At 45.7% G+C, this 22853-nt stretch overlaps 1 protein-coding gene across 4 annotated transcripts in view; it reads right to left on the reverse strand.

Annotated features, from left to right (window-relative positions):
• Positions 1-4725: 4725 nt before the first annotated feature.
• The window catches only part of ELK3 (ETS transcription factor ELK3), a 35674-nt gene continuing 17546 nt past the window's right edge, over positions 4726-22853 (reverse strand). For all 4 annotated transcript variants that reach the window (XM_050710374.1, XM_035551574.2, XM_035551573.2 and 1 more), the window contains 3 exons: positions 13093-13887; positions 9398-9520; positions 4726-6348 (listed from right to left, as the gene is read on the reverse strand). In XM_050710374.1, the coding sequence (XP_050566331.1) occupies positions 6250-6348; positions 9398-9520; positions 13093-13887 (1017 nt within the window). In that variant the 3' untranslated portion in view covers positions 4726-6249. The remainder of the gene's footprint in view (positions 6349-9397; positions 9521-13092; positions 13888-22853) is intronic.

A 22853-nucleotide genomic window follows, 5' to 3' on the forward strand; every position in this document is an offset into this window, starting at 1 on the left:
CCAGTTTTGTTGGGGTCTCTCTCTTTTTTTTTTTTTTTTTGGTCCATAATTGAAATTCCTGCATCAGCAGAGACAATTCTGTGGCAGATGCCTGTTTGGGGCAGTAGTCAGTGAGTATGAAGTCACTGGGCATTTCTCTGACATCCTTTTTGTGCGATTCAGTGTTCCCGTCCCCTGTCTGACAGCATCAGGCAGTATAGGCTTGGTTTCACTGTCACCGAGAATGTAGCGAGTGCTGACCGTTCTGGGAGGAGCCCTCAGCCATGGTGAACATCAAGCAGATGCTCACTAAATGTGGATGATTGACAAGATTTGGTTATGACAGCTTCTGCTTGAGGATGGGTGATCAGTTAATGAGAAATGGCCTGCAAGTAGTTGCTGATTTAAAATAGTTATTTGTAGAGGATATGCCCATTGTACCCCATCTACCCAGAGGTGGAAAGGCCAAGGTGTGTGTATAGGGGTGTGTAGGAAAAAAAGTGGATTCGAAGACAGGAAAGAAGCAGGTGGTCATGAGGTGGTGTGCACATGCAGATGAAGGCTGAAGAGGAGAAAGGGTGGGTGGAGGGTTGGGAATTTACAGGCCAGGAAAGAGTGGGAGATTGAAAGGGACAAACCAGCTGCTCAGCAATGCTCTAGTGAAACATGCATCTTAACACAGCTGTGTTATTTTTGTGCAGCTTTACCACAGCATTAAGTAGCCAGAGTGTATCCCTGAATTGGGCAATAAAGGTTAAAATAAACAATTATTAAAGAATGAACATACTTTGTATCTGCAAATCATTTGGAAAACTGCAAGGTAGCATTCTTTGGGCTGCTTGCTTGGTGTTTTCACATGAGTTTTTCAATTTAATAAAAGCACATTGTTTCTGTTTTGCAATGTTAAGATGGAATTAAGGTTAAGAGTACATTCATTTATTGAGGACAAAATATATGAAAGGTATGTTGTAAGTATCCACAAGCTAAGCATTATAAACCCAGGAAATACCCAGAATTAAGGTCAGACTTGAAAGAAATCCAAACAAATTAGGGTATGGAAATGCATGGCTGTAGCCTGTAGTGACACTGAGAAAAATTGGAACGTACCTTAGCTGAACACCGCGTTGCCACAGACGTGATCAGTTTGTCTGGTCACTAAAGAGCAGAGTTTAATCATTCTTGTACCTTGTTAGCACATTTCAATGCTTTTTTTTTCCCCCTTAGTAATGTTTGGCTTTGAAACAAATGCAGCGTATTTATGAAATTTTCTAACTTTTGGCAGGAACATTTACACTTCGTTTTTACAGTCCATGCCCCCCATTTCAGAGACGGGCCTGTTAAGAGATCGACTACTACTGTTTGGCCCACACATGGGTCAGTACTTGTATCTAACCAACATCCGTGTCAGGCCAATTTCAAAGACTGACAAGAAAACAAGCATAGGGTATGAAACACAATGGAAACACTGCACAAATGTTTAGTTAATTGGCACACTGTAAAGTAAGCTGACTGTACGGGTATGGTGATTTTGCAAAGTACAAAAGCCAGGCAGATTTTGGGGCTTGGTAATTTGTACCCTAAAGTCTTTTGTCCACGGAATTGAGTTGAACAAGAGTTTGATCTCTGCTAGGCCATGGTGGAAGTTGTTGTTGGCAGAACTGGGATTAGAATTTAGCCATTCTAGATTTTTAAAAAATCTTTTGTGTGTGTTTTTCACTAGACTGTACTGCCTTTCTCTCATTATCTGAGAGAAAAAGATTGATGTCAGTGGAAAAATGTGTACATTAAAATGTTCCATTATTTTTGCGTTCTCTGAAATCCCTTAACTCATTTAAGTCTTGTGATTTCTGAGCCAACTTAAGCTGTGAACACACATCTGCACATACTTACCGATGTAAATAACTGCTCGATTTATTGCCCTGGCTGCATCCTCCGAAATCACTTAAGAAACAGACCTGCCTGAGCAGATTGCTTTTATGGTCCTCTTAATGAAATACGAGTCATTTCAGCTCACATGCCATACCTTGAAAAAAATATATCCCTCCGAGAGCTATGAAGTTTCTTTGTTAGTTGCAGTGGGATCTTCTTGCTGACAGAAATGCCATCACTGTGGATTGCAGAGCTGGGAGAATGCTCTTCCCCATCCCCTTTCCAACATGCTCTTGCAGAACACCTCCCTCCAGGCCCTGCAGAGCAGTGCCAGTGCTGCTGGCTCCGCCTCTTCACACCATGAGCTCATTTTTTCAAAGACTTTTTGTTTTCACTTTTCCATGTCCTTTTCCTTAATTTGCAGAGGGAGAAAGCTGGCCTGGAGCTAGATTAGGAATAATTAAGGTTGCATTTATCCATATGCGCTTCTAGCAGAGCAAACATGAAATGAACTGATGGAAATCTTTTGGGGGGGTGAGAAAGCAAGAGTCCTTTCCAGTAAGAAGCTGTTTTACAAATACCCCACGAGGCAGGCCATGATACCTGTTGCTCCAGAGTCCTTGCCTGAGGTACATTCTCCTTTTTTTCATTTAAGTAAATTTGTGTTCCTCCTCACTATTGCTGTCAATCTCTTTGCCCTCGAGAAATAGGTTTGTGCTCCGTCTGTGCAGGCAGAGCACTCGTATTAATTGGTAAGAGCTGCTACAGTTAAACTAAAAGGGGCTGGTGGTCATGATGGCTTCTAAAGATGCTTCCTATAGGCACAAGATTACACAGCTTCTTAATGTAGAAACTCGTTCTGTTAAATCCTACAGTCTGTTTTAAAGGAGTGTCTCCCCTTTAATCACTCGTCTTGTTGACAGTTCATAATTTCCAGATTGGCAAGTGTCTGTCTGATGAAACTGGTTTTATTCAGACAAAGCAAGTTGTTCTTTGTTGACGTAATGGACACATTTCAAATCTTTCTTTTTTGTACTTTATCACACATCACTGTTTTCCCTGCCTTGGAAGCCTTCTTTAGAGCAGAAGGCACCTACCTGTGCCACAGAAGCGCAGGCTGAGTCAGGGCAGAAGCTGTGTGTCATCTCTTGGCAAAACTACAAACAAAACTACAGTAGCTGTAGCCCTGCTGGTGGATACTTGCTTCTCCGGAAAAAAAAAAAAATATATATATATATATATATATATATATATAAAAAGGTAAGCCAAAAATAGCCTGATCATGGGCCCAGCCTATAAACCACTGAAAACTTAACTTTGCATATTGCTGAAGTATGAATAAAGTGTGAACCTATCCAAAAAAATCATTCAAGTATGATCAAACTGCAATGATCACCAAGAATATTCAAGAGGGAATAACTCCAGTGTTGTTCCCCAAGACTGTTGTCTTGGAGCTCTCCACTGCCACAGAAATACTGACGCTTTCACAGTATTTATTTTACAAACATTTATTTGATTTTCTTTCTCTACAGTTAAAGGTATTTGTTAATAAAATTCAATGGAAAATTACTAATGGAATATTTTCTTTGAAACATAAAGCATAATGAGCCAGTGTTTTAGGTGTTAGACTTGAGAGGCTGGCCTTTATTTGTTTAAATATCATTTCATTTTGTCCCCAGTAGGAAGAATTTTTGTTCCACATAATTGACCAATTTGCAAGGCAGATTTCATTTTGACAACCTTTTTTTTTTTTCAATTGAAAAGTCAACCAGCAGAAGAAAACATGTTCTATTGCTAGTTTTTATTCTCTCAAAGATGAGAAGACAGCACTAATGTTCTTGTTTTTGACTGCCTTCCCTTAAGTTTTTATTGGGTTCTTTTGGATCCTTTACAGTAATTTCTTGAAACAGATTTTTGTCCTAGAATTGTTATTTTCTTTATTTTATTTTTAAAAGAAAAGTCATTCGGGGGTGGGGATGTGCATGTTGGAGTGAGGGGAGGTGGAAGAGGGGTGTTGAGCTTTCTGAAAAGAAAAATGCTGCCTTACTAACAATAAAACCTTGGAAGAAACAAAATTATGGAAATCTGGATGTTTTTTGTTTTAAGAATCTCTGCTCTGTTATGCACTTCTTCCTCTCATCTTAATCTGTTTGTTGGTTTGTGGTTTTTTTCAGTGTGGTATCCAATACCTTTTATTAATTCAAAGATTAAATTTTCATGAGTATTTGTCTTTTTAATTCACAGTGAGAAGCACTTCATCTTTATGCCTTGTTCTCCCATTAGCTATACTGGTTATATGCAAGGCGAGACTACTGGAGTAGGCATTTATGCTTTTTAAAAAATGAGAAGAGAGCTGGCTCTTGAGTGTGAATAATTGCTTCTGTGTAACTTAGTTACTGAAAAAATATTCCACGTAGCTGGGAGGATTCATCTGTTGAAAGGGAAATGTTTGACCTGCAAGCCCTCGTGATTTAACCTCCACCAGACTAGTCAATCTCATTAGTTATGTGCTGCCTTTTCTTCCAACCTATTCTGACTTTTCTTGGTGTAAAATTTCCCTTCACTCATAAATTTTCACTAAGTTCATCTTCTGGTTTTGACTCCATGGGATGGTACTTCTTGGAGCTCTTAAAATGCTGAATCAAGCGAATGACTTCCCGTTTGTTTCATTGTTTTTCCTTGTGTCCTGCATCTTAGTGCTCTGTTAATCAGTGCTGGTGTTTCGTGCAGATATGGCAGTTTTTTAGTCAGTTAATTAGTCCCAAGTGAAACTGAGGAGTCATTTTCGGTTGTGCAACCCAGGAGCCTGAGAAAAATTCCTGCTCCCTTTTGTCAGACGACCTCTGCCCAAAAAATGGCTTTTCAACATCAGAACTGCAGTAATAAAATGTTTATTTAGCACCTTTCAGGTAGAAGGATCCAAAAGCACTTTACAATTAACTACACACATCATCACTGAAATGCATCCAAGCAGAAAATCAGCAGACAACTCACTGCATAGGTTTCAAAACGAATGGACTTTTGACCAGCTGCTTGGCCAGAAAACAAAGTAGAGGCTCTAATGACCTGTAGCAAACAGGATCCTGATTTTGGTTTGGTTTTTGAAGGTCTCATCTGAAAGACCTACATGGTAAAACGGCGTTCGACCCAATTTAGCCACCTCAGAAAACGGACGATTTGCATCAGCCCTGCCAAGATTAGAATCTGTGGTGCCAGGGAGTCTAGCCTCATCCTAACCTGACATTTAGATGACTAAACCATCACCTCAAGGTAGAGGACATACCTTGTAGGTTCAAGTTGCAAGTATATGGTAACACAGTGCTGTTTTTTAATCCAGAATTCAGATGTTTATACATAAACATCCCACATGTACAGTATGCCTCTTTACAAGCACCAGACATTAATTTACAGTCCTGTAACTTTTCCAGCTTTCGGGGAAGGGGAATGTGACCTTCTCAGCTTTAGTAGCTAGAAGAATCTTTCCACGGAAATGGTAGAAGGCACTTGGCACAACTGAACAAAGCACCTGGAAATTCTCTATCGGGAACGATCCTCATTCCCTGGGAGGACAGAGATTACCTGCAGTCTTTCCAGCTGTAATGTCGACAGTTCGTAAGAAGTATATGCCAAATAAATTCCGAGCAACGATCTTCTTTTCTACAGAAGTATTTTCAAATGCTGGAAATGTTTCGTGAATACACAAAGCCCAGTTCCTCCCTGTTGCAACTCCACAGAAGAATTTGGGCGTAAATGTGGCTTTGTTACTCCTAAATACATCTCCTGACTGTAACATTTATTACGTTTTTCACTTCAGCAAAGAAAAATTATAAGGCTATTTTTATACAATTTGAAAGCACTTAATACAAAGTTACATGAATACACTGCATCATACAGCCTATCCGTGGAGAAAATACTGAAATACTACCATAGGGCTGTTCAATACTAGTTTTGTCTTTCAACTTTTTATCTTAATACTAGAAAATATATAAATCATTTACATGACATTATGCAAAAGAAGGCACAGCCGGTTATAGTTTACACAAGCACAATGCATAATATGCAGAAAAAGGTATTAAAAAGAAGCTTCACATCCTTATTAGATACATTGTTGCAATCCATTACAAAAAGTACTTCATCAACAACAGAAGTGTTCAACACTTGAGAGCTATGATATAAAAAAAAATTATAATTCATTTAATGCAAAACAGATTTATATATATTTTTATATATAAACACTGTTTAAAAATGCTAACATAATAAAAGTAGATTATCCATGTAATGAAAAGTGCAAACCAAAGTAATAGAGGGTTTCACAATGTCCTTCTCATGACACAGGAAAAACTAGCCCATAGGAATGAAGTGTTAAATCCACCAATAAGTCCTTAACGTGATGAGGCATCATCAGGATTTCTGAGCGTTTGGAGAAAGCAGTACTGGAGAAGAGGCTCCGTCCAGACTGGGGAGTGGCACTGGTATGTGACCATTTAGCAGAGTTGGAAACTGCAAGAGGCCAAAAGGTAAAATAAAAAAAAAAAATTAGTCTTTATCTCAAAGCGTTCAGCCCCAAAGCACGTGTATTTAGCATTAGCAACCGACTCCAGATGTTTTCAAGGCTTGTGGTTTCTGTACAATACGATAGATACCAAATGCCTGCATCAGACACCAGGAATGTGAAGCAGAGGATGGAACCTGGATAACTTTTCAGTGTGCAGGGATGTATGAGCCTATTATTGGCTATATTTCATATCAAAGTTGACATAACAATACAGCTGTAATCACGATGGGAAAGTTAATAATAGAGAGAAATGTTTGCCATCCATTCTGCTTCCAAAAACGTTTCTTAGTCTACAGAACATTAATTAAAATCCATGTTTTTCACCTGCCCTTCATAAAAGCTAAGCAGGAAAGCTCTTTGCAAAAGTGAAAGTCAAGATGTACCTTTAGGACAGAAAAAGCACAATTGTGAACACGAACCACGAGGAGAATTTCTCTCAAGCAGTTATAGTTTGTGTCTGTATTCACTAAGAAACTGTCCACTAGCTATGCCAGACCAGATGAGGAAGAATATACTACACATTAGTACTAATGTTCAACTTCTGACATGCTGTGCAGAGAACATTTGCTCACTAACTAACCCATGCAGTCCTAGTGCCTGCAGCTGCCTGCACCAGCGTGTGCTGACGAGCTCTCAGCATCTGGGCTGGGGAAGGGCAAGGCAGGAAGATGCAGCAGGCTTGCTGCAGAGCGAGGCGGGGATTGTGCTGCCAGCAGGCACTTGTCTGCCTCGGGGCCGACTCCATGAGGCCTCTCTCCCGGTCACTACGGTCCTTAGAGGAGAAGGGCCGAGGAGCAGCGCTCCTGACTTCAGGGACAGCCATCACCCAGCGCTGGGCAGCAGCCGTCGGAGCAGCAGCTGGGACTGGCTTTGGCCCAACAAGGCCTGGGGACACCTTGCTATCGCTTCCACTGAGGTCCATCACAGCACAGAACCTGATTATGAGCTCTTGCTTTCCTAGTCTATCTTTCTCCAGTGAGGCACATAAATTACACTGTGCTTGATGTGCCTCATAAAGCTAGCAAAAAGAGGGTTGTGTGATCTCAGGTGTCTGTCGAGGCCAGGGGCTGGCTGGCACCGCTGAGATGCCAGCCATGGTGATGTTTCGGTCACATCCTTCCCCTGCTCTCCACCCCGGCCCAGCTGCCCTCCTCTTCTTCCTGCTGCTTCCGTCCCAGGGGCCTGGGACATGGCTGACCCCTCACTACAGTAGAAACAAATAAAACAGCTTCTTGCGGCAGTGCTTAATTCAGGCTCACTTGCTAGTTCTTAAGTTCAGCTGCATTTTCTTGAATTAATCAACTCTGCGCAGGTCTCTCACTGTTCCAGTTATGTAGTAATTTCCAGCTCATGATGAAACATCCGATTACATTTCATTACACAACAGTATGGCTTCAAAGGGGAGGCTCTCCAGGCAGGTCAGGGCTTCAAGGTGAGTTGTGTGGAGGAGGCTGCAGCATTCAGGGACGTTCCACAGGCGCTGGAAGGGGGCACGGGTGGTCGCGTTTGGGAGTTGCTTTCACCTTGTAAGCACTGAAGGAGAATTTTTAGCAGTTACTAAGCATCCACGGGCTCGGTGAGGGAGCATTCATGTAGTTGTGCCCAGCAGTGACAAAACAGCTCCTCCTGGCCCGTTAAGGCAGGGACCACACTCCCATAGGTAGGCCCCGGGCTTAGTCAGACTGTCGACGTGGATGGATCCCATCCTGGTCCTCAGACTACAAAAATACCAACGCCGAGGAGCTGCAGCCAGTGCCAGGCACGGTGCTGCTGTGAAAAGCAGCAGGCACCTGAAAGAAGATGGCGTACCGGAGCCTGCCCTCACCCCCGTGTCAGTCAGCAGGCCCGGGTGCGAAGGCGGGCAGGCAGCTGCAGAGCTGCGCCGGCCTCCAGCTGCTTGCAGGATTTTGGCTCCTCTAACGCCGAACAAATGCTCTTTCGGCTCAGCTGAAAACAAAAGCAGCTGCAGGGCTCCCGCTGGAGGCAGAAGGATGTTTCACCCCACCTGAGCAGTGCTCTTGAGCTCAAGCCCAGCCCCAGAGGCTCCAGCAAGGTTCAGAGGCGAAAAGCAGGTCTCGGCTCCGCAGCAGCCCCCTCCTGTGTTGGTGCTGGCCAGCCACAGCATTCGGGGACTTCATTCCAAGGGTTTCCTTGTGTTCTGCAGCCACATGGCCTGCCACCAGCTTCTTGTGCTTCCTGCCAATTAGCTGATCAGCATAACTTCTCCTGTGACTGAATTGTGGCAGCTGGAGCTGCTAACACCATCCCCATGGTCCCCTTCCTCAGCCTCGAACAAATCCTGCCCCTGAGCTCTGCAGCCATCACTGTTTATTTAATACCTTTGCTATTTATTGCATCTCTAGAAAACTCAGATTTTTACACTCCCAGTATCCACAAGAGAGGACAACCCCGCTTTTCTCCTGTTACATATAGAAAAGTTACTTCAGAGAGCTGAAGTAACCAGTCTGCGGACACCTGGATACTTTGCAGAACTGGAAACGGAGCCTTCAGGTTCAGAGTGCCCTTCCTTTAAATACAACGATGTTTCGTCTTCCTAAGAGAGAAGTATCTCTTCCTGAGAGAGAAGACAGAAGGCTGAACCTATGCACACCTCGCTGTGTGAGGCCCAAACTGATCTTGTTTTTTCCAGAGTCCTCACTCCACTGCTCTCCTGGCCAGTCCCTGCCCAAACTGTGCTCTCTCCCTGAAGCCCTGGGGGCTCAGTTACACACTCATCCTAAGGTCCTGCATTTATTTCTGTTTCCTTCATCCAAAAAGTATGTTTCTGCTGCACTACCGACACTGCCCAGGAGGGTCTGGCTGTGCTGCCAAGAGAGTGCAAGCAAACGGGCCTCTCTTAAATATGCCCACTAACTCCTGTATTTTCTCAAACCATTTGAAAAGCTCCAGACCAATGTGAGATGTGAGATGTTCCCCTGACGTCTCTTCCACGTGTACTTTCACACACGAACCCCGTGCATTAGAAAGACCTACCTGGAACAGAGTGTTTGGTCCCTGCAGCCTGGCAGGACTCAGAGGAGCAACGGGACTGAGGCTGCTCCAGAAATGAATGCTAGACAGCAGCGGACTTGGGGTCAGCAATAATCCATTTGGGGTCTGCAAGACAAAAAAAAAACCACCCCGTGACGCATGCCTGCAGCATTCACAAGAGCTGACAACAACTAAGAACCCAACAACTACGAACCCAAGGGTTTTCCCAACTCTGAGATGGTGCTTTCCAATGTCATGGTGCACACGGAGAGCTGTGGGTACTCTCAGCACTTCCAAAGCACAACTGGAGGGGAGCTGGAGTTAAAGGACATGCAAATCTCTGTTCAAAGTCACATGAATTATTCCGTACCCAGAGTAACTTTTATCTTTACAAAGAAGAACATGAAAGCGATGTGACAGTTTTGAACAAAGTATTTGGCATAATGAATTAATCTCTCCAGTAATCTCAATGCCAATTACCAAACTCGGTCCCATTCAGCAAGGCGTTTAATGGAATTCGAGCTCACACTTCGCAAGTAGGTGCGTGTACTGGGGCAGCCTTTAAAATAGGTAGAGAGAAGACAGTAGACAAGGAGTGGCCAGCAGGTCGTGCACTCTGGTGCCTGCCAGCTGCCTGCCTCGCCAGAAATGCCAGCTCTGCCTCCCACCTGTGGCCAATGCAGCTGGGGTCTCACTTAACCACCCAGGCCACCGGCTGCTGCTGCTGGGGCCCTGCGGAGAGCAGCAGCAGAGCGGCAGGCAGCACAGGTCAGCTCTGCTCCAGACCACAACGGGCGTTTTACTTGCAAAGCAGCATCCCAGGGATCCGCTGTGCTGTTTGAGGCTCTGTGCAAAGGCCCAGCAATACATGGTCCTGCTCCGACGTGCTCGCAGCGGGGTTCAGAACAGGGTCAGACAATTAGTGTAACAGCGCCAGGGGAGAAGAAAGGGAGAGGCAAGGAACAGCAAGCCCCAAGGGCCTCCCAGTGCTTCTGTCCCGAGGTATCTGAGAGCCTGGCTGCTCTGTAAGTGGCCGATTTCTCTGAGGCGTCACGAAAGAAGCAGAGGGAGAGATGCGAAGGGGAAGGGCGCTGCCATCTCCCTCGTGCTGAAGCAGGTGGAACGTGAATACAGCACCACGTGGCAGAAACCACAGCTGTGGCCAAAGCAGCAATAAAAACGTGGTACTGCTGGTAAAGCACAGGTCTGCTTGTGCTGGGAAACTTCTGATTGTCAGAGCACTCGTATTTGCAAGTTGTGCCAGAGCCAAGAGCCAGCCAAAGCGAGCCTCTGAATCTGTTAATATTTCATGCGAAAAGAGCACAGTGCCTTCCAGGGGTGTTCTCAGTATCACCATCAGGCAAGCATCACAGCCACCCAAGGAAACAAGTGTAAACCACACCACAGCACCGGCTGGCCTCGAGTTACATGTAGAAATTGGTGTCTCCCTCCTTTTCTGCCCTCATGTAGCTATACCTCTGGTGCTGGAAGTGAAAACCAGTGGGATGTTCCTGCTCAAACCCTCTTTATAAGCTAGCTTAGGAACAGTTTGAATGGAGGTAACTCAGCGCAGAGAGAGGGCCAAGCTCAGCAGCGATGCTCCCAGCTCCGGACTTCTCTGCAAGAGCCCGCACGTGAGCACAGCCCTCCTTGTCCCTCCCAGCTGCCAGATAAAGACAGCTAGGAGAAACTAGCTGAAATTAGAAATTCAGGAGAAATTTCTTTACTGAAAGAGTTGTGCGGCGTTGGAACAGGCTGCCCAGGGGAGCGGTTGAGTCACCACCCCTGGAGGTCTTCAAGAAAGGTGTAGCTGTAGAGCTTAGTAGCATGGTTTAGCGGTGGACTTCAGTGCTAGGTTAAAGGTGGGACTGGATGATCTTAGAGGTCTTTTCCAGCCTGAATGATTCTGTGATTCTCTGAACTGCTGTCACTTGCACATTGCTTCCTAGCTCTCCGGGTACGGGCAGGGGGCCGGTCAGTATCTGTGGAAGCTACACAGACCACGCGCCTGCTGGCTGCAGGCACGCTGCTTTGTCTGTGCATGTTGCAAATGCTAAAGGAGAGGCCTACAGAAAAGAGCTGGTCAAAACCATGCATCCACGTCAGCCAAGGGAGAGCCAATGAAAACAACAAGTGTAAGTGATTTTTTAAAAAAGCAAGTATGGGACAAAATCTAAATGGCTCTCATCGAAAGCTAACCAACAGAAAAGCTGACATTTCGCACTAAAGCATTGTGCTGAGTGTCCTGAGATCTCGTTTCTCTATTCTGAATTGGTTTTGCAAATCAGGTGCTCTTTCATGGAGCTCCCTGCACCTGAGGGCTTTGCTCCTGACCAGCAAAATGAGATAAATGAGAAACTCTCTGAAGCCCTTTGAAGGAGGGCAACGGCAGCATAATTCCTTATGACTTTCAGGGGTAGTAAGTACTCTGGTTTAGAGATGAATGAGAAAATGAAGTGTTCAAAGAAATAATCACAAAATGAGGACAGAAATCACTCATCGTACTGAGTTCTGGGGTAGCAACAAATTAAAGCAAGCTTGTAATAACATGCTGTCATTGTGTCTAGTCGGCATCTGATAGGATTTGCGAAATTTGCTCCCCGCAAGCAAACTACTTACTGTGGTTACGCCACAGATCGAGGCCATACGAGCCTGTCAATGCCCCTCTGTTTTGGTTTGCCACACTCCTGTTCTTCCTGCTGTGCACAGTAGCACTGGGAGGCTTGGCGGTGCACAGAAATGACAGGCAGCGGCCCACAGATCCCTTTTCCTTCGCAGCACAGCCCCTATCTCGGTGGCCTGCGGGTGTGCCTGAGCTGCCCCACGACCAGCTCGGGTTGGAGGAGCTGTGCTGACCGAGCGCGCTGGTCGCTGCTCTGCCTCCTGCGGGGAGGGCATCGCGCAGTGCGGGCACACCGGGTGCCCCGGGCAGCTCCCAGGACACGGCCATGAGGCCACACGACACCACTCAGAACAGCGAAGAGGTGAACACGCCAGATCACTCTCTGTTATGTGATTTTCCTCTTGCCTTCTAAATTAGTAGATTTCTTCCACAGACTTAGCTTGCAAATGAGATCTCATTGACATTACCACAAATAAATGAGCAATGGACAGCTATTTTATAAGAACAGAATAACCTACCAGGTATTCAGTAGGTCTGTACTGAACGGCAGCTCTGGCAAGTACTCTGTGGACCTGTAAAACTTTGGAAATCAAAACTGGCTTAAGAGCCTGTCTTAGAAACCAATTAATTTACTCCCTATTTGAAACCTAATGAAAATGCCACACTTTTTGAATGGATACAACATCCAGTAGAGAAATCTAACCAGGCACCCCACAGCACGCACACTCAGTTTCTGAGCTACAAAACCCCTGTGTTCTGTTTTTCTTCCTGGCTTTTTTTCTGCTTGTTTTGCAGACCTGGAGGCTGATTTCCCTTGGTAAGTGATTTGCTCGTGTTAGCAGCTGCCCGTCTCAGTATCCCCCAGGCACCCTGTGGTGCTGCGCTCCATGCTGATGCTCACCCTGGGAGCGCAGTGCTGTGAGGAACCCGCTCTCCATACTTAATTCAGACCTGAGCTGTGTCTTCCTCTTCCCCACGTGCTGCCAGATGACAACAAGCTCCTACCGCTACAGGCCTTGGCCAAACTGAGGGAGAGCTGGCTAAGGCAAGAGCTCCCGAGGCTGGAAGGTCTTACCTGTGCAGTGAAGAAAGCTGGAGTCAGGGATCCCGAAGGAAGCGCGGGGCTGTTGAGGGCAATGGAACCGATATCGGTGCTGGATAGGACCATAGGTGGGGCTGAGATTTCCAAGCCTTTGGGTTTCTTAGCCTTTGGGGGAAGAGATGGCGATTTTGCCTTGGAGCCTGAGGAGAGGTTCAGCGGCTCAAGGGAATCTGAGTCGTGGCAAGCGGACTCAAGGAAGAGGTTCCTGTGCTCCGCAGGGAGGGGCGAGGTGGGAGACAGAGACGGCGACCTGGAGGAAGATGACGACGGAGATGAAATGCTGGCACTGTTTGGTAGCATTAAGGAAGAGATTTTGGCTGATACGGGCGAGTTGAGAAAAGCAGAGGCAGCTGCTGTTTCGGAGGTGGAAGGCAACGACACCATGGGCCTCATAACTTGTTTGTCTGTTTTGTTTGTCACAAATCTTATGACAGTCCGAACTTCTTCGACCGGTGTGTTTCCTTCTGACTTCTCCTCCAGTTTTTCTGTTTTGATTGGCTTGTAAGTGTCTGGCTGGTTCTGCAGAGAGTTGATGGTGAACGAGGAGTAGAGGCCAGAGTGGATGTACTCGTTGCGGCTTGTGCTTTTCAGTGCCGACAAGCTGTGCTTGTGCACGTCCCTGCTCTCGGCGGCCATCTTACAGTCGCTGTCCTGCAGCAAAAGGCTCTCCCTGCTGATTTCCACAGCGTGTGGATCCATCTTTAAAATCTCAGGGAACGAGACAAACTTGTACACGAACTTTTGTCCGATCACCTTCTTGATGATGTTCTGCAAGTACAAAAGCAGACGCTAGAAAGATCAGTATCTTGGGGGCAGCAAACATGAAGGATCTCACAAGGGTAGGGGAGCACTGCAGCCGCCTCAGGCTGATCAGGGCCCCTCAGCGCGCCCTCCACCGCTTCTCGCCCTCAGCCTGTCCCCATGCCTCTGCTCAGCCGGGGAGGCCACAAACAAGGCACCACCGCCAGGTGACAAAGAGCTGCTGGGGCCTGGCTTCCTCCCGCTTCCTCTGGGAACCTTGGGAACAATTTATTTACAGTAAGAACAGTTTTGCCACCTTGCTGGCTGAGGCCACTCCGCCATTTGATTTCACAACGGAGGCAAACGCCTTCATTTGTGCTTCCCAAAACCCAGACCCATTGCTCTGGAGTATGAAACTCTCTCCTGAAACGTCTGCAAAGGACAAAACAGGCGCAGCCTGCCTGCTCTGGTCACTGACCCTCCCTTCCTGCCCGCGCGCAGAAGGACTGACGTGCACCAATGGTGACTGCATTTCTTTCAGCAGTCCTGATCTACGTCCGTGACAAATGCAATCGCTTGTGTCCTGACGTATCCCCTGTACTAGCTCCAGGTCTCCATCAGTCTAGACTGACTATTGAAACTACAGAAAAACAAGGAGTGCTATTTCCTGAGATTTCAGGAGCAACTGTGATTCTCTATTCTTGAAGCTCCTGCTGGAGAGCTTCTCCAGGAGCGTCCTCTTAAAAACCCATTCCAAGAAGTGACCCTGTCGTGGGGCACGTGCCTGCTGCACCTCCACCTAGTACTCTGCAAACAGACACCTGCATTCCTGTACGTAAGGGAATGTAAATATTTACATAATTCCTAATAATCTAATGTTTTTACTTTCAGCCACAGATTCTGAGACCAGTAGAGAAAATATGTATTGATTGAAAAAGGAGAAAATGGAAAAGGGAAAGGGAGCAGCAAAAGGGAAACCCAAACGGGAAGGGGAAGGGGAAGGGGGAGGGAAAGGGAAAGGGAAAGGGAAAGGGAAAGAGAAAGAGAAAGGGAAAGGGAAAGGGAAAACGGAAAAGGAAAAGGAATACATCCTCCCTATTTATATATGGACAAGTTCTAGTGCTGGGTGCTCACAGAGCCTGAGGTACATCTTTTTTTTTTTTTCTTTTTTTTTTGTCACAAAATCAAGGCTGATTATGGGGAAGAGGAGTCTGTACGTCTGTATCAGATCGTCTTCTGTCTTTCAACTGAGCTACTCCACCCCGTAATTTTTCTGTCTGAGCATGCTGGCACTTCATTCAGGCAACTTCTTGAATACAAAATGAATCCCCCAGCGAGCCCTGGGATGTAGCTTTGCTCCACAGGCCAGGAGCTGCAGCACAGCGAAAGCTGTTCCCCAAGCTTACAAGTGGAATCCGCAGCAGGGAGGAGAAGTGAATTTGGCGAGCTCAGGATAAAGACACAGAACTGTCCTCTTCCAAGCCAAGCTGTACTCACATCTGCCCACCCAGGTGATCCCCCCATGCCTGTTTTTGCACTCCAAAATTTCAGGACATGTATTTAGCCCACAGAATCTAATTTTGCACAAGCTTTAATTCCCATGGCTTTGGTCTTGGCCTAGATTTTTTTTTTTTTTTGGGGGGGGTGCTAATTAGGTGAAACATTAGATGGACACACTTTTTCTGTGCAGTTTCATTTATGAACTCAATTTTATATTTTTCTTTATAAACACAAAACCTTCAAACTATTCACATCTGAGAAGAAACATCCTAACCAGATTTTTTCTTCTTTTAATATATACACTTTAACTTAAAATAATCCCATCCTTTGGAGTTATTGTTCCATCCAGCACTGGCTACTGAGATTCTACTTGGAAAATGTTGACTCCCAGAAGGACAGGATTAAATGTATCGAAGGGTGCAACTTGAAATAAGGGAACTGGTGCAGGCTTCAAACAAGGGAGCATTGCTATAAAAAGCAATGGAATGGGCTGGTGAGTTTATACTTCCTCTATTGTTATTAAATATAGTTATATTTTCAGAAGGTCTCTTGGTGCGGCTCCTCTGTCTCCATACACCTGCAGCGATCCCACTTAATGATGGCTGCAGATGAAAGGGATTCAAGTGCAAACCCCTCGAGCACTTCGCAGGCTTCTCTTAAATGTGGAGCCTGAGGAAATCTCCAACAGCATGTAAGAGAAAATAAGGATGCAAATTAATTAGCTGCCTCTGAAACGCTGCTGTCATTTTGAATTTTTTTTGACAAATAACTGAAGGTAAAAAGCAGCTTATTTTTACCATCACCTTTGTGATCTGTCAGAATCACTCTGAGCTGCAGAAGATGGTTCAAACCAGGGAGGACAGTGACGGGCATCATGACAATGGGATTTTTCCACCCTTGGGTTAAAAAGGCAATGGAGGTTTCCTTACATTAAGGACTGCTTTTGCAGGGAGACTAGACCACTTTGTAGCAGGACAATAGGCGTATGTGCTCCTTTAGCCCTTTTTTGCTGTTGTCTGGATTTTCTAGGGACATCACCCACGAGCAGGCTGGCAGCGAGTGCCAGGGCTGCTGGCCAGGGCTGTGGGATGCTCCAGGACTGCTGCTGGGGACGGCGACTGCCAGGCCAGTGCAGCTGCTGGGGAGGAGAACTGGTGGCTTAAAAACCTCTTAATAGCACCCTCTGACTCTGGAAGAGGGCAGGGGCTGGGAATGCCCCTCTCCTGTGGGCTTCTTGACAGGTTTAATCCCTTGCTCCCTTTATGCTTCCCCTCCTCTGTCCCAGCCTGTGAAATGGTGAATACAGCAAAGGTGGCCGTCCTCCATCGCGCCGCGCTCTGAAGGCTGACAATGCCGGCTGGGCACACCGCTGCCCGGCTCCAGCCCACCAGCATGCCAGGGAGCTGAGGCACGTTCACACCACAGCACTTGGGGCGCTCTGCTTACGAAGGCCTCAAAAACCAGCTCAGGGCAGGTGGCTCTGACACCAGCTGGGGGGACAGGGACCTCCCGCCACCCTCCTCCTGAGCAGGATGCCGAAGGCTCAGTGACTAGGCTCCCCCTGCATCTCCAACCAGGCTATGATGTGGCCGAGGGGGTTTGTGATGACTATGTGCATGCACTACCTTTGGAAGTCCTGCCAATATACACGTGAGCTGTTTGTCCATCTCAACAGAACGTGACCTCTGGATTTCCTTTTTTTTGTTTTTCTTTTTCCCCATTTTTCTGTGTATCAGTGCAATCCAGGCTCCAGTTCCTCTATCATATTATTGTGTTTTTATTTTCATCAGCTCTCCTACTCCTTGTTCCAGTCACTTAGAGTTAAGGCGTAACTATACTACCAGTGCAATGCAAGGATTTTAGTGGCTTCACTCAAACCTGTTAGCTCACAAGTTTGCTGGCTGCAGGAGCTACTTGGAGCATGAGCTGTAACAGGGACCCAGTTCCCAGTTGAACTTCAGACTGACGAGGGGTCCCAGGGCAGGAAGACAGATTGGGACACTTTCTCCTCCTCCCAGGAACTGACCTATAATCAGGGTGCCTGCGATCTCAAAATCTATGTCAGAACGGGATGAACTTGTCCCTAGGTGCTAAAAGGACTCTGCTTGGGAAAGAAGAAAGGCCAGAGCTGCTGCACCTAACTCCCATTTGGATGTGTCGCAAGTTCCCTGGCTCTGAGAGTACCCAGGGATGCAACATCATGGGGATACTTAGGCTGTGAAGTCTTCCCTCTGTCTTCCACGTGATTAAGATTCTACCAGAACTCGTGGGTCGAATAATTGCCTCCTCTTTCTGAATGGTAAAATTACCATGAACAGCACAAAAACAAGGCAGGAAGCTAGGAAATATTCACACTCCCATGCCTGAAGTATGTAAGCTGGCAGGAGGTAGCTGTGGCTGCAACACTCCAAAAAATGGGGCATATGTCCATGTCAGCGTGTGCAGGCAGGCAGGCTCTTACCATACTTTGTGCCCTTACACTTATTATACTGTGTGTGCATAAGCCAGATACTGTTTTTTGTGATTTTTGACAGAGGCACAGGTGATACCTGACCGTGCACCTGCACTGACCTTTGGGAGTGCAGGGCTCTCACAAGCTGGGTGTCAGTCTGTCCTCACCCCACCTGGAAGGCAAAGACCACTCTCCTGGCTCGAAGCTTTGGGCGGGCTCTCTGCTCTCTCCGCAGTTCACTAGGCTTCCCTTTCCCCTCACATCAAACACGAACTAGTTGTCATTCCTTTTGGGGGGTTTCTTTGGTTTCTTCCTCTACCCGTCACCTCCTACTCCGTATCAAACTCTTTACTCCCTTCCTTCCCTGAGGACAGCACCCACGAACCACTTTGATGTCACTTCACACAAGCACTTTCTTGACTTCCACCCATCGCTCTCGAAAGAAGCTCCTTTCAGATCTCCATAAAGCTATTTTCTAAAGTTCCTTCAAAGTATTCCCTTAGAATACCTCTTACCTGTACCACTGCAAAACATATAGCTGGCACGCTAGCGCCATCATACTGCTTGTATCACTGCAACCTTCTGTTTTTCCCTGAGCTAACTCAAGAGAAGACCTTCACAGAAGTAAAATAATAATTTCTGCTACCTCTTTATATCCTGAAGTTTTGCAAGCAGGCCAAGCAAGAGACCCTCTTCCTGAGACAATTCTTCTACACTGCCACCCACACTTGGGCATTAATAATTGGAATTAGTAAGCCGGCTATGGGGTCTGACCTCTTGTGACAGGGAGGGAGGGAAGGCCACGGGCACCACAGAAGCCTGTGAGCACCTGAGAAGCTCTGTCCCTTCTGCTGCACCGAGCACAAACAAGAAGCCTTATTATTTATGTACTATACATCATGCTGCCAGCCCATCTAAGTAAGAGGGTAGCCATTAACCGAAGTTAAAATGATTTATTCTGTCTTTAGGAGACAGATTGAATAGCAGTCATTGAATAAAGCCTAGGGCCACAGCCTGTTCAGAGAGGATGCAAAAATATTGAATTGTTGTGCTTGTCAAAGCGATATATGATTGTGTAATTAAAGACGCAGCATAGCTCATGCAGACGTTGAAGTTATGCAGGGAACCATGACTTTGTTATTTCTTAACTTTCCTAATTTTTGAAGACTTGACTTCCCTCAAAAAGCAAAAACAAAGGAAAACCAAAAACCACACACCTCACGTGGAGAACTCACTAGCTTCTCTCTTGTGATGTCATCTTGAAATATTCATGGGGACCTTTACCTGTCCTGAAACCTCTAGAGACTTCAAAAGGTATCTGCCATTTGGTTATCAGAAAAACAGAGCACCTGGGCAACTTTACCCATAAGAAAGGTACTAATACAACTTTAAAAGGTATTTTGGTTTCACACACCAAGAAAAAGAGCTCTGCATGGGCATATATGTGAAGGGTTTCCTCGCCTGAAAGCGTTACAAGAGAATTGTGCCTGGCCCAAGTGTGTGATATGATGGACATGCTGCTCAAGCTGTAGGTAGAGATGGCGCAGGAAGCCTTCCTTTCCTTAGTGCTATTTGTCATCTGTGCCACCGCTCTGTTAAGGCGACAGAGGAAATACATTAAATAAAAAGGGAGGAGGGGAACTTGGGTAACAAATGAAGAGGGAAATGGAAAGTCTCCAGATGATCTACAAACCTCGAGTGACCAGAAACGCAGCAGCAAATTGCAATTGAGACATGCCACACTATACCTTTCCTGGGGTGCTTTATACGTGAATTTAACATAAATCCAGCCATCAGCCTCAACAGCACATCATGCTTGCTTTCAAAGCCAAGCTGAGGAACTTGTCCTAATTGTGTTATTTTTCTCCAGCACTGGAATTAATTTGCTTTTAACTCGAGATGAATCAGATGATGAATTTTAACAAGCCAGTGTTCCCCCCAAGCAAAATGGCAGAGCTTATAAACCTCCATTTATCCACTGATCAGTTTTTATTTCTCCACAGTGAATAATTTCAAAGAAAAACCATGAAGCCGTAGCTTAGTGTCAGCTGCATGCAGCAGCAGGGGGCAGCCCAAAAAAGAAAGGCCCATCCCACAGGCCACCATCACCACTAAAAAATCACTGCTTTTGCCTCAAACTCACGTGCTGCCAGATCATCTGAGTTATAGCTAGGAAAGTCCCTGTAGACACAAGGCCACAACCCAAACGTGGTGCTGTCCAACAGTTCTGCCACTTTCCTTCCCTGCAGCCACTCCCGACTGCACCACAACATCCATCCCATTTGCCCCAGCACATCTGGCTGCCAACACATCCATCGCTGCCAGCAGCGTGGGAGGTGACAAGGATCTCTGAAGGCTCCTTAAGGCTACCTCAGAGTCTAGACTGCTCTTGGGTTGTCCCACAGATCAGTGAACAGCCCGGCGGAGTGCAAAAGTTCAAGACAGGCTCTTTCACTTCACCATCCCTTCCCCTTTTGTTTTGCAGAAAGGAAAGAAAAATGACAAAGAGACTTTCTTCCCTTCCTCAACTTCCTCCCTCTCTGTGCTATGCAGCATAAACTGAATCAAATGCAGAGGATTTGATTCAGCAAGACTGAATCCGCTGCTGAGCACTCCCTGACAGCCTAACAGGATCCATAACTTGCTGTCTTATGCCACTATTTCTCACACTTGGAAACCTGCAGCAGGCTCCCCTGTCCTTCTGCACTCTCCTAACAATCCTCCTTTCCGAACTGCCTGTGAACCAGTGGGACACAACATGCCATACCCATGCAGAAAGTAAGAGGCTCCCACTGTTTTCTGATAAAGGAGTTGCTCCTTCCTCTTAAATAGCACCAGCCACGTTTTTGGGTTGGGGTTCGAGCCCAGATCACAATATATGGGAAAGGAAGAGCTTATCCTCCTTTCCACCCAGGAGCCCTGGCATCCATTGGGCTGCAGAACTCCTGGAAAAATCGCCAAAATCCTTTGCCACACCTAAGTAAAATCATCAGATGGAGGAGAGCGCAGCTGTAAGAACAGTGAGCAATCACCACACCCAGGTGAAGAGACTGTACAGCCACTCCTCCAGGAGGTGCTGCACGAGTGGAGACAAAGAAGATGACACAGGTGTGTGTCTGTGATGCAGGTGGTGGTGGGCAAGGAGCTGAAATCAGTACAAGGCTAAAAAAAAAAATAGGTTAAGGGACAAGCGAAGAAAGGGAGGCTCAAGTAAAGAGCCAGCCTGTTCCTTTGATTTGAAGAGATCAGAGAGATCTCAGAGGACAAGCGCTACAATATATTGTCCCTTATTTTCAAGCAATGTCTGATCAGTCACTAACCATGTATTTGGATTTTGTCTGGGTGTGCTGTTCATTCACCAGCAGGCTCTCTGTCCCCACTGATCCCAATCAACTTTATAATCAGAGGGGTTGGAGTCATATAAAGAAGTGGATTTTCCCATGCTGAGCAGGAGCTTTTTAGCACTTTGTGAAGAGGAATTCATCATCCCAACTGCCTGGAACAGCCGCTGCAGTGTCCTCTCTGAATCCCTTTGTGCCTTCTCAGTTAGGCCACCTTTGAAAAATGTTAAGTAGAAAAAACTGACTTCTAGAGGACAAACATTTTATTGCAAAACCTAGAGCTCTAAATCTGCAACTAAAATTCTTACAGTTTCATACAGAGTCTTTCCAAATTCCACTGTGAGGAACAAAAAGGTTGCTCAGAAAATTGTGCGAAGTCAATTTGCAATCAACGTGGCTTTTGGTTGCTGTATTGGACTTGCTGCACAGCACTTAGTCCAACTGCGCACTTTGAGAATTAGTGCACTAAAATAATACACGACAACAATACTTTGAGCTCAGTTCTGAGCCTGAAACTGAAAAAGGTGAATATGCAGACATTTTAGCAGCTCAAAAGTTGTGTTCTGCAATTTTTTCCTTCTAGTATCTTGTCACATCTGAGAGATTTCCTTCAATCATCTTTCTGTTGTAGCAGTCTGAAGTAAATTCTGCTTACTTCCTATTCTCATATTTGTATTCTTTATTACACTGTTGCCACTTTACTTCATGCCAAGACTAAACGTCAAAGTGAATGATGGTTTCATGAGAGTGATCCTATGAACTGCCACAGTACTGCAGAAATCTGATTTTCAGAGGTGCCAGCCACCAGTACCGCCTACTGCCTTCTCCTAGATTATGGGCATGGGCATGTTCTCTGGAAATCAGAAGCAAATTGATTGATCTAAATACTTCCAGACTATTATGTTCAAGATATTTCAGATTTTGGTTTTAAAAAGAGGTTGAAAACAGAGCTCTAACAGCCAACACTGCGCTAAGTGTATGCCTGTGCTACCCATCTGTAACCAACTTCTGAGAGGAGCAAATGACCACAGCTTGCCAGCTACAAGGTTGTTGCCTAAATTGTGCGCACTCCTTGGGTCAAATTAGTTCTATCAAACCTCAACAGATGTATCCATGGCCACTTTTGTCAACATGAATGAGGGGCAAAATTCAATATGGTTTTGCAAGGGCAGATAAATCAGACAAAGAAACCCAGCGTAAAGCACACGCTCCATTATTTTGTCTTGACATACCCTGAGGATAAATTCAGAAGTGGGAGTAAACTTAACATTCTACTGCAAATATAGCCTTCACCCAAAATGAGCTCAGCATGAAACTGCTACCTTGACAAATACACCCAATCATACCCCACTGACCCCCATCACCTGACCAGTTGCTTGTCTTTCTGTTTGCTACTCTCATTCTGCACTTTCATCCAGTAAAACATCAGATTAGTGCTCACTCACATATACTGCTGCTAATTAAGTGATAGCAGCATATAAGCTAGGCTACTGTTGAAGCTAACACATATTTTGTCCTAAAATGATATGGTGGAAAATTTCCCAACTCTAGAAACACTGAGCATTAAGAAATGAAGAGTTACAGTGAGATTCTTGTGAGGTAATGCTGCACTGTCGGAATAACTCTAGAAGTGTTTCAATGTTGTATTTCCAGCTAAAAAATATTAAGATCCAATACAACTGTAAAAAAGGGTCTACTGG

This window comes from Cygnus atratus, chromosome 1 (assembly GCF_013377495.2).
Source record: "Cygnus atratus isolate AKBS03 ecotype Queensland, Australia chromosome 1, CAtr_DNAZoo_HiC_assembly, whole genome shotgun sequence".
Taxonomy (NCBI): domain Eukaryota; kingdom Metazoa; phylum Chordata; class Aves; order Anseriformes; family Anatidae; genus Cygnus; species Cygnus atratus.